Raw genomic sequence first — 15,148 nt, 5'->3', positions numbered from 1 at the left:
GACTCCCGGCCACTGGGCGGCATTTTTCTTCGGGCAAGTCACGGTGTCCGGAGAACAAGTGCCGCCATCCCCCCACCCCGGGGCACGGCAGAAACCTACGGGTGCCCCATTAGAAATTCTGCCAAACACAACACACACGTGTACCAACCTACCCAATATAAAACCTACCAAACCTACCCAATATAAAAAACCTACAGTACCCTCCCCACACCCAATGGCCTATGTTGCCGCGGGTTACTCATTAAAAAAAAAAAAAAAAAAAAAAAAAAAAAAAAAAAAAAAAAAAATATATTAGAAACCTTGTATACATTTTCAAGAATTTTTACACAATAAAATTTTATTGACATTTATAGAAAAAAAAACTAAAAAGTTCAAAATTGATAATGTCCGTAAACAGCAAATCAAACATTATTATATACAAATCAATATTTTTTGAAAATTTTATCCTGTATAGAAAATGCTAATATAAACAACCAGTGAAATTTTCATGTATCTATTTATTTTGGTCATTTTTTTTAGAGTTACGCCAAAAACCAAAATCGATTTTGTCAAAAACCTAATTTGCGTAAAATTTACCGTTTTCCTTCATTTTTTTTTTGTTTTTACCTTTTGAACACTATTGACTAATTTAAAATGTTTACCTCCCGAATGCACTAACTAGATTCACTCTTTCATCGAACAAGATTCTGTAGAAGAAAATCGAAGCACTTTTACTGACCCCCCAACGGTGATAACATACACAAAAATAAAATAAACATATATATTATATCATTGTAAAATCAATACATTTATCGCTCCGCTCAGAATTTAAAATCAAAACATTGTTTATATCTGGCATTATAAAACAGTAAACAATGTGTCTTATCGTACCTACCTTTAAAAATATAACTTAACGTACTTACCATGAAAAATTTTATTTACAATTATTTACCACATGCTCCTGTATCATTAACAATCCTCTCAATTAAAGATTATATTCTTATAACGAAAAAATGGCATATCGTTTAAGGTACCTAGGCACCTAGCATATTAAATAATTTTATGGGTACTACTGTATCTCATCATTGTACACTTATAAATAAACCAGTTTATTGGAAATCAAAAATAATAAATTACCTAAACAAATTCTTATTTCAAGCCTAAATTTATTTCCTAATCTAATTTTGAGCCACGTTTATTTTGATAAGATAAACCTAACCTAACCTTTTATTTTTATTACGGACCCATCTGATTTGTATTAATTTTAATACCTAGCAAATGTGATATTATGATATAGGTACATTGCCTAAATTTGTTTTTATATTAGAAAATACTTAGAACTTTCAATAGAAACTTAACATTATAATAACGAATAATTATAAATATATAAATATTATAATTATATGGGTAACTTAAAAAAATTTCCATGAATTCATAACTCCCGCTCTTGACATTGAAGCCTTTCTTATAATATTTTCAGTTAAGTGAAAAAATAACTTATAAGTTATTTTAATTCTAAAATATTTAAGTATGAAACAATTAAAATAAATATAATGTATTATATTATTATATACAATTATTAATATTGAAGTAGTCTTAAAAGTTTTTCATATAATACAGAAAACATCATTGTTTCCATAAAAAAAGTATTTTCTTTATTACCTGTATTTTGTATATTTATATAAGTAATATATGAATATAAATTTGTTCAGTAATGTTTAATTAAAAATTAGGTACCTACATAATCAGTGCGTAGCCGTATAGGTACATTTTGTATGGGGAGGATCAGAAAAAAAATTTAAGCCTAGGTACCTGCACATTTAAAGAATAAATAACAAAATATAGCCTATAGGTAATATATAATTAAGTACAATAGCGTGTCTATAAATATTAAAATTTGAGTTTAAATAATTTAAGTACAAACTTAGTATTATTAGTTATACTATATTGATAATATATATTGAATTATGACATGGATAATATAAAGATTTAAATAATTTATATTGGCCTGTTAAACGTTTTTTGGCCTACCTGTCTTTAGTTTTTAGCATACCTTTTAAAAATTTGAAATGGCGCCTCTCAATCATACAATTATAATACACAAATTGTTATTTTTTTTTTTATGTTTCCTTGTAACGCGCTTACACTAAAAACACTATTTTATAAAATTTTTTTAAAAAAAAGGCCTATGGGGAGACCTAACCCTCACCCCCCCCCCCCTTGTATACGCCCCTGTGAATAATATAAACTATATTTTGTATTGTAGGTATTGTAAAATATGCCATTATATATACTATATACAAAATATATCTACCTACTTAATATCTATCAGAAATGTTATAGCACCTATATCCAAAACCAAATCTATTTTTTAATAATCTTTAAATTAACATTTTCCAATTTAAACTTGTACACAACTACTACCTAATACCTATTATTATTTGGTGTGATATTTAGCACATTACATCTGACTAAGATTCGAAGTTTGTATTAGCCAATAGGCAATAACCGTTAAAATGTGCTCTGAAAACATAATTATATTGTGCACGATGATATTACACAATATTCACTAGCTACCATTTTAATAGAACCTAATCGACATGCCTTGATTGAATATTAATGAAAAATATACAGAGCGTGCGTATTTTTCGTTTTAACTCGGTACCTATTTACAATTATTTCTATTACAACCATCGTAATTAAGCATATTTTATATAACCAATTCTAATAACATGTATACACTTTTATTTGCCATATTATTTTGGCTTACTTTAGTGTTTACTTTTTACAAATAAAAACATTTGTTTTAATTTAAAAATAGTGTTTAATTAGGTAAAAAAGTAGGTAATCCGAAACAAAATATGTCATATTATATAAATATATATATATATATTTATATTTAGGTGTGTATCAAGCAATACATAATGAATACAATTGATTGCAATTTTGGAAGGAATTAAAAAATATTATTATATTAATTAAATAATCCATCTGCTCTGCAAACGTTTACATGGTAAATCTTTTTTACTATTTTTTTATATAATTCAAAACTAGGTGAATTTGATGTTTACACGCACATTGTATGTAAATTAAATATTACGTGTGTTTCAAATGTATAATCAAATTTATTACCATTTATTGATTGAAACAATAAACCGTTTCATTAAACATTCTTGTTGAAACCTTAATTCATAGTATAGAAAACGTACATAATAATGGTAAAAAACCGACAAAAGAACGTAGAGAAATCATAAAAAAATTACAGACAAATAGACAATTATAATTGTCGAACCAATGAAATTAACATTCTTTTCCACTAATTTTAATGAAATATATCTAAATGTCACCGTTATTAACTATATTGTTGATTAATAATAGTATTGTCATTTAATTGTAATTATCTGTGTCTTATAAATTAAAATCCATTTTAATTTAGGCTTTTCAAAAAAAAAAAAGAAGATTAATGTTTGAACATGAATTTATTGTTTTCCTTAATGTCATAACATAACAGATTATGATGTTAAGTAGTAAAAAAATTTAAAAAAAAAGTAATATTCCAACACATATTTATTTTTAAGATGATCTTATATAATATCTTATTTAGTTCCGAATATATAATACTATTATATTTAAGTATGCGATGTAAAATAAATAATTATATTTATTAAGGAACTGATATTTTTATTAATATATTTCGTAATCTTATATAGCTATGCTAAAAATTAAAATTACATAGTGAAAAAATGGGTTGGGTATCAGCTAAGTACATAATAGTATATTTATTGCGGTTGAATTATAGGTACTGAGGCACAGATATATAAAACAACTAGATGACCAACCAAAATCAACATTTGATGCCAATCACCATCATAAATAATAAATATATGTTCTAACTAGTAACTATTGGCTATTAAGGTAGACCAAAATTATTAAGTAATAACTAATAACACATTGGCATTTTGTAGTTTGTCATAACACTTATCGCATACAAAAATGTTAACAAACGGCCTCAATTTCTTATCTATGTTGGACCACGAAACTAATATTAATGATGATACTCAAATAAACTATTGATCTATCCATTTCTTTATTATCTATGATTGTTATTTACAAGGTTGTCAATGTTTACACTTTAAAATCTTATAAGTGACTTTTATAATTTATTAGTAGGTACTAGGTAGCTAGTAGATTTATATGGATGTTTTTTTCAAAATATAATTAATATTATCCTTTAAATTTCAATTAATAATTGTATTGAAGTAATTTTTTGACAAATTAATCGTTGACTTAACGATTTATTGTTGAAATCTATACACAACGACTTCAGCTAAGTTCCAATCTTTTTTTGAAAAATATTAAAATACATCCCAAATTAGAACAATATTACAACAACAAATTTAGATATAATCGAGTTAACAGGTTAATTTTGTTCATCACAATAAATGTATTAATAATTACATAATAACACTACAAGTTACTTTTTGATGGTATTATTATTTATTTTATTAATGAAATTGAATACAATTATAGTTACAAACATACAATAAATTGACTGTGTCTGGTTATATTATTAGTTATTAGTTATTACCTACAATCAATTATATAAATACATAATATAATTTTAATGTGTAAACCAAATGCTAGTAGAAATACTTGAAAGACGATATTCTCATTTGTAGTTAACGTACACCAGTTTTTGGTATATATAATAACATCATCGATTTTAACTTATAGATAGCTTATTACTGATAAGATAATAAACAATAACATTGACTATACCACATAAATGGCGGTTATCAAGCTTCCAATTTCGCAGCGTATTACAAATTAGCTATCCTATATTGGTACCTAGTTGTTTTGTATGTCTGAAATCTGATGCTAGAGATCTCATTACGACATGGTAAGTATGGTAACATATTGGGAACCATAGTAAGTTGAGTATTTATAGGCCACCATGATTGGACAATCCATTCCTTTATTATTTACGTAAAATACTAAAAAAACAATATAATATATTATAAGTTGACATTCAAAGTTGACACGTACCTTGAACATTATACACTATGCACACGTTTTTCTGGTACCTATTTGTTATTTCTGTTAATGCTTTTGCAGTTTTCCATATTATTTCTAAACTTGTTTCAATCTACTGTAAAATTCATATAATATAATGTCAGTAAGTACTTAAACAGATGCTATGAAAAAAAAACAAACTCTAATCTGTACATATAGAATTACGTTGAAGAAATAAGGGTACATTTATAAATATATATTCTATATATTATACAGACTGTATACTGTACAGGACATTTCTAATAGTTATTATATATTTATATGTATGATGTACCTATACCTGTCGTAAAAATTATTTTCAAAAAATACTTATAATAGGTACTATATAATTTTTCGACAATTAATGTAATTTTACATTTAAAATTTAAAACTTATAAGTAGAAGTCTTATGATAATTAATATGATTTAACTCATATACATTATGAAAACATTTTGAATTTCCGAAATTATTGGTTAAAATGTTGAAATAAATACAAAAACTCTAATAAATTAGTTTACAATAAACAAAATAAGAAAAATACATAGCCTAGATAGCCTAACCTACTTGTGAGTTGTGACTTTAGACCACGGTCTCAGAAGATAAGGTTGGGACTCTTTGCGTATAATAAATATTGTATCCGCAATCAGAAGACATTTTAGTACTTATTTAATCCGCTATTTTGATAGCGCTTCTGTTCCAACTTTCTGTGTTTTGCTATTTACCAACTTACCATCGGGCGGTAGCAGTAACCAGGTACAAGTGATATAGATTAAGTGAATAATTCCTTAGATCTAATATTTTATTTGTACACATTATATAATTTTACTGAAATATCTTATGTATACGTAAATTATAAAATACAATTTATTATAGGTGCATAGGTACATGTTAGATACTTAGACATACCTACTACCTATAGGTAGTATACAGATGCGAGTTGAATGTTCATAAACTTGTGATGATGATTTATTTTTGTATTACAAGTTACAACAATATTAATGTATCGTATAAAATAATATTTTTATATTAACATTTTATTCACTCACATCTAAATTAAGACATGCATTGTCAATGTTTCTCCTTTTTTTTTATGTACCTACATACAAATTTAACCAAGTGATATTTTTCTTGTTTTCTATGTTGTATTATTATTACATTTACGGAAAGTAACAAAATTGAATTATAATAAAATTAATCAAAATGCAACACAAAAGAGATGAAAATGTAGAAAATACTGTTATTTAGGCTTAAATGAACAGTATAATTTATGGTGCCTAATTGATTTGTCGTCAGTTACTATTAGTTAGAAGAGGGTAAAAGCGTAAGTAATAAATAGCTGGACGGCAGAATAATCATTTTAAAAGCTTTGACTACAATACAATATAACAATGATATGTAATTGGCTAAACGTAGTTTTTATTTTTTTTTTTAAACTAAATTAGAAACGTTTATTCGCTGTGATAATGTTGCCAAACCCTAAACGTTTAATCATCCTCCAATTATTTTACGGTACAGTTACTATTTAGTACACATAACTTTTTTGTATCGATATCTATAAAAGTTTTCTTAAAAATAAGAGCTGTTGAAACTAATATTTAAAGTGATTTATGTTTTTACAAATTATAGACCTTGGCCTAATTAAAAAAAAATGTAATTCTATAGTTGATGAATAACATATTTTATAACACATACATAATTTAAATTAACATTTAGAGCAAATTATTACATTATTCCAATTATTGGCCCACGTAATATTCATAACAATAGTTACTAGCGTGGGTATACCGACCTTGCGGAAATTGAAAATTAAACTAAAATAGACTTATCCTCGCGGTACTTTATCAATGATTTGTAACCTATTAACTATTATGTATTAACATATTCAACGGTTTATGATTCTACTTTTTACCAATGACAAGTATTAATGTATTATTAATTTAATCTATTCCAGATTCTTATTTCGAGTTATCCTCAATAATACCAATTAGGTACCTATCTAGTAATAGGATAAATCAATAAAATGTATATTCAATACCTACTCCAAATTGAAGCATTTTGTACTTGGCTCACGTTTAAAAAATGTTAAAATATGGTTAGTTATGATATGTATAAGTACATATAATAATATAATATACATACTTAAACTAACATTACAATTTTAATGAACATGGGTACTGTTTAACCAATATTACTTCCTTAATAATTCAACAATTATGATTAATAGATAGTATGTTATTTAGTATATAATATATACTATACTTATTTACTTTTATAGTTCTATGTAATATGAATTCAATATAATATTTCAGTTATTACTTATTATCAATACTTGTTCTTAGCTAATTATATTAACGCAATAAATTAATAACAGTATATAATGAACGAAATTAAAATAATATTGGATACCTATTACCTACCTATACCACTTTTGCTACAGCACAACCTACAGGTATGAATGTATAATGTGCATGCTTTCCATATATTTATGCTTTAATAAATATATTCTAAGGGCCTAGTGTGGCATGGTGGTTGGCCGCAGTCACCAACGTGTCCTGAGATCAAGCATGGGCCGGCGCCGCTAGCTCCCGGATGGGTGACCACCCAGGTTTTTAGTGACGACTCCTCGCCCCATATACACGTGTTCCAAACCAACCGTACCCTTCCCGGCTCTCCACTTAAAACCAGCTAATAACGATGAAGCTGAAGCCTTAAAAAAATTTAAATCAAGAAAGTAAAATAACTATATTATTGCAACAAAAATCTAAATTGTATTTAAAATTGTTGAATATGTGTATGTAAATTGTAGTCAATTTAAAACGTAACGCCAACGATTCAAATAATATGTAGAGTATTCAAAATAAAACACCACACGTCCACGAAAAAAATATGACTAATTGACTAATTTTATACAAAATGCGTTTTTATTATTAATTTCATATTACATTTGATTAAAATATATTTTAGTAAAATTAATTGTTATTCGGTTCAATAATACATTATGAATTTAATAATCCAATATACTAGCTGCTAAATATAATACTATAATACTAGATAATAGCAATAATTTTAACGATTATCATTAAATATAATATCTAAAATATATTACAATTCTAATTTGATTAAATATTGATAAGTGTTAACTATTATTAATGAATCATGAATATTATAAACATTACCACATGAATATTTGTGTGCGTATGAATAATTTGTTGTCAACATATTTTTTGTACAAGTACGAGTATTTACTAATACATAGAAAGTATGAAAATATGAAATTTAATCATGAGCAAAGTAATCTCTTTTTATTAAGGAAACCCATCTAATATATATTATTATTATGAAATGTTTAAGTTACATCTCAGTTATTTCAATGAGAATGTGTGTATTTCATTATTATCCCCAGGTGCTTAACATTTTCAAACCCAGCCCTGAGGCCTTAATATTTCAACAAAACATATACCTAGTAAATTTAATTGAATGTATTAATAATAATTAATTTAATATAAAATGTGATGTTTTACCTCTTTGGTTCGTACGTCGATGTTTTTACTAATTAGAATTTTTACAATTCTAAAAATAAGCTTTAACAATTAAATAATACGACCTGCTCAAGGTTGGACCTTGCAACATAGGTAAGATTATTATTATATATGCAATAAAAATGTTTTATAAGTTCAAATATTACATTTTATGAACACAATTTTAGGAATCTGTTCCACGTCATAAAGTTGCAAGGACCTTTGTATATAATATGAATTCCCACATTTTTTTTTGTGCCGTTAAAACTAAATCATTTTTTTTTAGAAACAGTTTCTCAAAAGATTCTGAAAAACTGGAAGTTCTTAAAAAATAGAACTCTGTACCCCTTTGTCCAAAAAATCATTTTTTTTTAGTCACAGAACCTTAAAATACAAAAAAATAAAAATAAATAGTCCCCTCTTGGTCAGTAAATTGTTTGTTAAATCTAGGTATTTGTGAGTCACTATAACTATAAACTCCATTAAATATTCTCAACATATTTTATTTCAGTAAAAAAAACACATAATATATTTACATGAATATTAAAATTGTCTTATGAAAGCGTATAAGTATTTAAATTTAAATTTTAAATATACATGGCTGTTTACTTTTCAAATTTGATATAATAATTCTGAATGTATTTTGAATAATATTATACCATTATATTACTATACAATTTATACATTCATAAAAACCCTACACTGCAGAAATGCAGCTTATGTATAGTTATTATATTTATATATTATATTGAATTTTCAATTAAAAGTCGTTACCTAAAGGTACCTATTATTTAACATATGGGATAATTTTCTGGTTAAAAAAGGGTCATCTCGCTATTTTTTTCGGTTAAAATTGTATATGGTTGCAGGTTGCTGATCCAAAAACTTGATAATTTAGGGTTAGGGTTAGGTTCCATTTGAACTTTGAAGTATGATAGATCTAAGTCCTTTTTGTGTCACTAGAATTAGATACCTACATGGCTACATATAAATATATAATATAGTAAAAGTATAAATTATATATACCATATACATAATACAATTAAATAGTTTAAATTTTGAAATGATTTAAGTACACTCAATTAAAATTTAATTGATTAACAAATTAAGTTTAAAACATGAATTAATATTTTAATCCGATATCTAAATCCATATTATTATTAAAATCCTTTGTAATCATTAAAATGTTCCAAAAACGTTTAACAATTCGTGGAAAATTATTTTCACTAACAATCCTTCCACTAAACTGTTAAAAATAAAATATGTGAGTAAGAAATAAAAAAAATTGAAAATTCTCCGTGTATATGATTCAATAATTACTTTGTACATTGACAATGGAAATACTATGACATATTTTACAAAATTGATATATATATTATATACAATATGAGCAGGTTTCGCATTATATTTATTACTTACGTGTAATAATAATTACACAAATATGGCAGATTCGCGGAAAACCTAAAGCGGTACAAATTTTTCATCCGGAGGGGATCGAAGGGATGGGGAATATTCCTGTCGATTCTAGGACAATGGTATATAGTGATAAATACCTACACAGTATATTTAAGCCGTTAACGTTAACACGATATGGCGTACAACTATACGATTTCGATAGAGAGTCGATCTGAAATGCGCGATGAGATATAAACGCGCCGCGTATGTACCTATATAACATAACTTAATAAATACGAGCCACGACAAGTAGGGTAATGTTTTTAATTATTATTATTGTGTCAATCGTATATTGTGTGGTGTGTATAATTTTCCAGTTTTTTTTCTTCTCATCATCCGGCTCGTTTTTTTTTCTATTATTTCCAGGTCGGCCGGCTCTTGTTCATCGTCGGTGTGCCGTCTGCTGGACGACGGCGGAGACAAAACGCCTCCACCGCCGTGCTGGTGTAGCGCGGAAACCGCGGCCGTCCTCGGTGACCCACATAACGACGATATTATGGCCCGAACGACAACCGGTTACCGCTGTCCGCCGCATGGATCGCTGCTTCAGCGTCGAGGCACCGTCGCCGCCGCCGCCGTCGAAGGGGGACGACCGCTACCGCGTTCGCGTCTCGCCGCAGACGTTCAGTCAAACGTACAGCGTCCGACCTCGCGTATCGTGCCGTCTCGTTGTGTTAGTGCGGGTGATTGGTGTTGTGATAACGGAGACGTCGATGTCGACGACGACGACGACGACGACGACGACGAGGATTACTATTGCGTTTACGAGGACGAAAACCTCCGCCGAGTGGATAACGACGTCGACGTTCGCGATGATAACCGAGTGCGCGCCGTAGTACTGATGGACAACGGGAGCGGTTTGATAACCGGCGGCGCGGTCGTCGGTGGGACGGCGGACAGCGGTAAGCCTCAGGAGAGGACTTACGCGTCCACGGAAGCGCAGACGGACGAGACGGCGTGCTCGTCCGCGTACAGGGAACAGCGGCGGCGGGAACGACGGGAACGCCGGCTACAACAGCAACGACGCGTCCACCCGCCGCCGCCACCTCCACCCGCGCTTTCGTCGTCGTCGCTGCTGCCGCCGCCACCGCCGCCGCTTCTGTTGCAGCAGCAGCCCGCGATCGCCGTGTCTGTCGACCCGGACAGGCTGCCCGACCTGTTGCTCAACTCGCACCTTCCGCCGCCGCTGTACACCACCGTCGGTGGCGGCGTCTGTGACGTCGCCATGGCCACCCGGGCGGCCAACTTGCAGGCGTCCCTGTTACCCGCCCAGTTCCAACACCCCCATCAGCCGCCCGGGGCGCCCGTCGGCACGGCCGTTAACACGCCCGGTGGATTCCGCCTGCCGTTCGGCATCATACCGGCCAGGAGACGAAGGTCAGTGTTTCGACATACGATTTCATAATGCATTTTACCGTGTTATGTACATAATATTATAATTTGTTACCTATATGTATATAAGCATTAAGCATATTATTATATTCAACGTAAATGTTTTGAAAACAAAAATAAGGTGTGGTGTAATAAGATTTTTTTATAATATATATCGAACCCCTAAATTCGGTAGATAAGGTACATATTATATTATTCGCACGTGCATTTTGCAGCAGTTTCAGTATTGGGTATTTGGGTACCGTTTATAATAGATAGTTGTCTTAAACGGTTATAGATAAATAGACACACGTACCGTATACCGTACGGTAGTTATACTAGTTATTAAATAGGTACTATAGGTATACTAGGTAGGTATAGTAGATAAGTTACGCAAACGCGCGACCAATCGGAACGTTCTCGTATCACATAATATTAAATACCATATCTCCTGTCTCCTGCAGGTTTGAAATTTTCATCAAACGTCATAACTCATAACGCACGAGATTTTTAAATTTTTGTTGTACCTATAGTACTCATTACTCATATAGGTACAAGAAACATAACAATACATAGGTAACCTAACATAACCTAACCAGTTACCACGGTTCTACGTCGCGGATGTCCCTCATCACTACGTTAAATTATAGGGCAGTGGCGTATCTGTAAAAAAATTGTCTTGAAGGGGGGGTTATTAAATACCTCACTTAAAACCATTAAAAATACAAAAGCAAACCAAAATTAACTGCCCCCCCCCCCCACCTCCAGGTACGCCAATGTTATAGGGTCGTGTAATTTAAACGTAAATTGAATAATAGCGAGTACACAATTATACAGGGTGATTCTTTTATCATGAAACACTCATAATTTCAGAAAGTATTAATGTTTTTGAAAATATTTTTTACTTTTTTGAATGACAACATAGCGTTTTAATTTCATAATCCAAAGCAGAATATTTTTCTAAGTATTTCGATTCATAAAAATCGAATTTAGGACGAGTAGTTTATGAGTTATACGTATTTAAAGTTTTGATGGGCGGAATGGCAGGTACGGGATTACCCCGAAAAATGTTTGTCCACTACTCCGCTTGTCCGAACTTTAAATACTTATAACTCATAAACTATTCCTAAATTCGATTTTTATGAATCAAAATACTTTGAAAAATATTCTGCTTTGGAATATGAAATTGAAATTCTATGTTGTCATTCAAAAAAGTAAGAAACTTAAAAAAACATAAGTGTAAAAATATTTAAAAATATGTTTTTTTAATAAAAACGTTGTTTTTTAACAACTTATGGTTCAATTGAAACTATGTAAAAAAATATTTTCAAAAATACTAACACTTTTTGAAATAATGAGTGATAAAATAATCACCTTGTATATAAAAAAAATAAGAATTCGAACAAAGACCGCAATGCAAAGATAGGACAAAAGTGTTGCAGCAGCTCACGGTATACATATTATACCTGTCCTCGCGATAGCTGCACGCCGCAGACACTCCTTGGCGATAGGTATCTACAGCATATATATTATCACATAGGTAGATACTAATATATATATTATATACGATCCGTTCGAAAACGTCCCATAAGGACAGGTTCTCGCGGTCGTCCGTATTTATACAATAATAATAATAATTACACTATGGAGCGCAATCAGCTCTGACAACGCGTCATGTATTCGGCGGTTTTACGACCCATTAAAAGAGGATATCATAGAAGTGAAATCCAGGATGTTTGCGTTGTGTATAGATGATACTCTGCATGTGTGTTTTTACGCGACACCCTATTGTTTGCGCGGCGCACAACAATATATAACATGTAGGCAATATAGGTATATAGTGTCACGGCCATCACTTCAACATGCGTACGAGAGTTTTTTTTTATAATAATTGCAATAATATTATGCGCGTGTCGTGGTACATAAATATTGTTTTTGAGAAACCTTTCGTTCATTAGCCATCGCATTGTACATTTGTATCTGCCGGTACAGATCGCATTGACGACCGATGAATTAATATTCACCAGAGACACGGATTTCGGATTGTCGAACGATTTGTAATCCTCCCCGTATATGATGTATTATGTGTATGGTACATCTGCAGTACAAATATTATATTATCATATCATAATATTATTATAATTATATATGTTGCCCAAATGTTGTTGTGTCGTCGAAATGTATTGAATGACGATTTACGCGCAATAATATTAATATAGGTAGGTACCGTATAAAAACAAGTGTTTACTGAAAAGTGGAAAAACTAGAATTTAGTAGTATTAATTAAACCGCGTACGCGCTATTCTTTATCATATTATTATTATGCATAGAGCGTAAGTATAATGATTTTTTTCCCAACGTCAACCAGACAATATCTTGAGCATATTACACAATATTACATCTATTTTAAACTATTAATGACATTGAACTTTAGTATTCATCATTTTTTCATGATCCGATTAATTTAAAATGCCTCTTGTCTAAATAAAAATTTAATAATATGTCTGGTTCATGATGAAAAAAAAATCACTGTGAATCCGCATTGCAAATGAAACAAAAGTACGTGCTACGATATTATCATATTAGTACCTATAAATATTATAATATATACTTTATCAATATCGTAAAGGTCAATTTTTGTGTGCAGTATAAATATTTATTCAATATATTATAATATTATAAGAATACGGTTAGTCCAGAGGTTTGGTACGGTACCATTTGTATTTTACCTGCAAGTTATTTCCAATATGTGTACTGTAAAGGTATAATGTAATAATAATGATTTAATTGAATTGTTCACAAAATAATGCACTTTGACTACTAATATAAATTATGTATAATAATTTGAAACTTTCAAAGTATTTAGGCTAAGTATTATACTGTCTTCAAAACAGAAAAAGTTAAGTTTCTGACTATATATCGATGTAATAATTTATGATTTTAACTACCTAGTTTATCAAAATCTAAATACTGGTATTATTATCCTTCGCATTCATATGATTGTAACGTAATTTATACCATTTTACTTTATAAATATGAAATGATGGCCATTGCTGTGTTATATTGTATCGTTATTATAATTTACAGTGAAATTGAAAAATGTCCCTCTCCCTGTAAATATCATACTTATCTAATATATATTATATAATTTGAATTTTGACTAGATGTGTGTATATAATATTATAATTATTGTCTATAAACAAATCATAATAATCAGCTATCGTGAAGGTCTGATAAACGAATTATAATCGTTTGGATAATATCATGTTTAGTCAAACATTAACAGTATAGAAAAACAAGGCTTGCCCACTCAAAAGTTAAAATATTGAACTTAATAATAATATCGCGAGCCACCACATACATAATAATTATTTGTTATTTCTCGTTAAATTTTACGACTCAACTATATATTATAAATACATATTATACATGTGTGTAGTGTGTGTGGACCGTATGGATATAATATGAGCTCATGAAGTAATTGACGTAACGCTCATAACTGTACACACATTTATAAAACGTATACGATGTGTAACGATATACATCATCATAATAAATAATATAATAGTATGATACAAATGACGATCGTCATATCAACCGGCGATGATTCCGTTTTCGAAATTTCACATCCGGTACCCAGTTCGCAAAATAAAATACCAACAAAAAACGATATCGTAAACGTGTACGAAAAACACAACGAAATAAACAAATGGATACGTTTAACCATACGTCCATAATAATATTATATAATATTTTAGTTGTAGGTAGGTAC

At 29.7% G+C, this 15,148-nt stretch overlaps 1 protein-coding gene across 1 annotated transcript in view; it reads left to right on the top strand.

Annotated features, from left to right (window-relative positions):
* LOC132948175 (uncharacterized) overlaps nt 1-15,148 on the top strand; it is a 239,878-nt gene that overhangs the window by 141,776 nt on the left and 82,954 nt on the right. The window contains exon 4 of the mRNA XM_061018530.1: nt 10,372-11,382. Coding sequence (XP_060874513.1) covers nt 10,372-11,382 — 1,011 coding nt within the window. The remainder of the gene's footprint in view (nt 1-10,371; nt 11,383-15,148) is intronic.

This window comes from Metopolophium dirhodum, chromosome 7 (genome assembly GCF_019925205.1).
Source record: "Metopolophium dirhodum isolate CAU chromosome 7, ASM1992520v1, whole genome shotgun sequence".
Classification (NCBI taxonomy): Eukaryota; Metazoa; Arthropoda; class Insecta; order Hemiptera; family Aphididae; genus Metopolophium; species Metopolophium dirhodum.
This window is presented reverse-complemented; position numbering and strand designations above follow the sequence as displayed.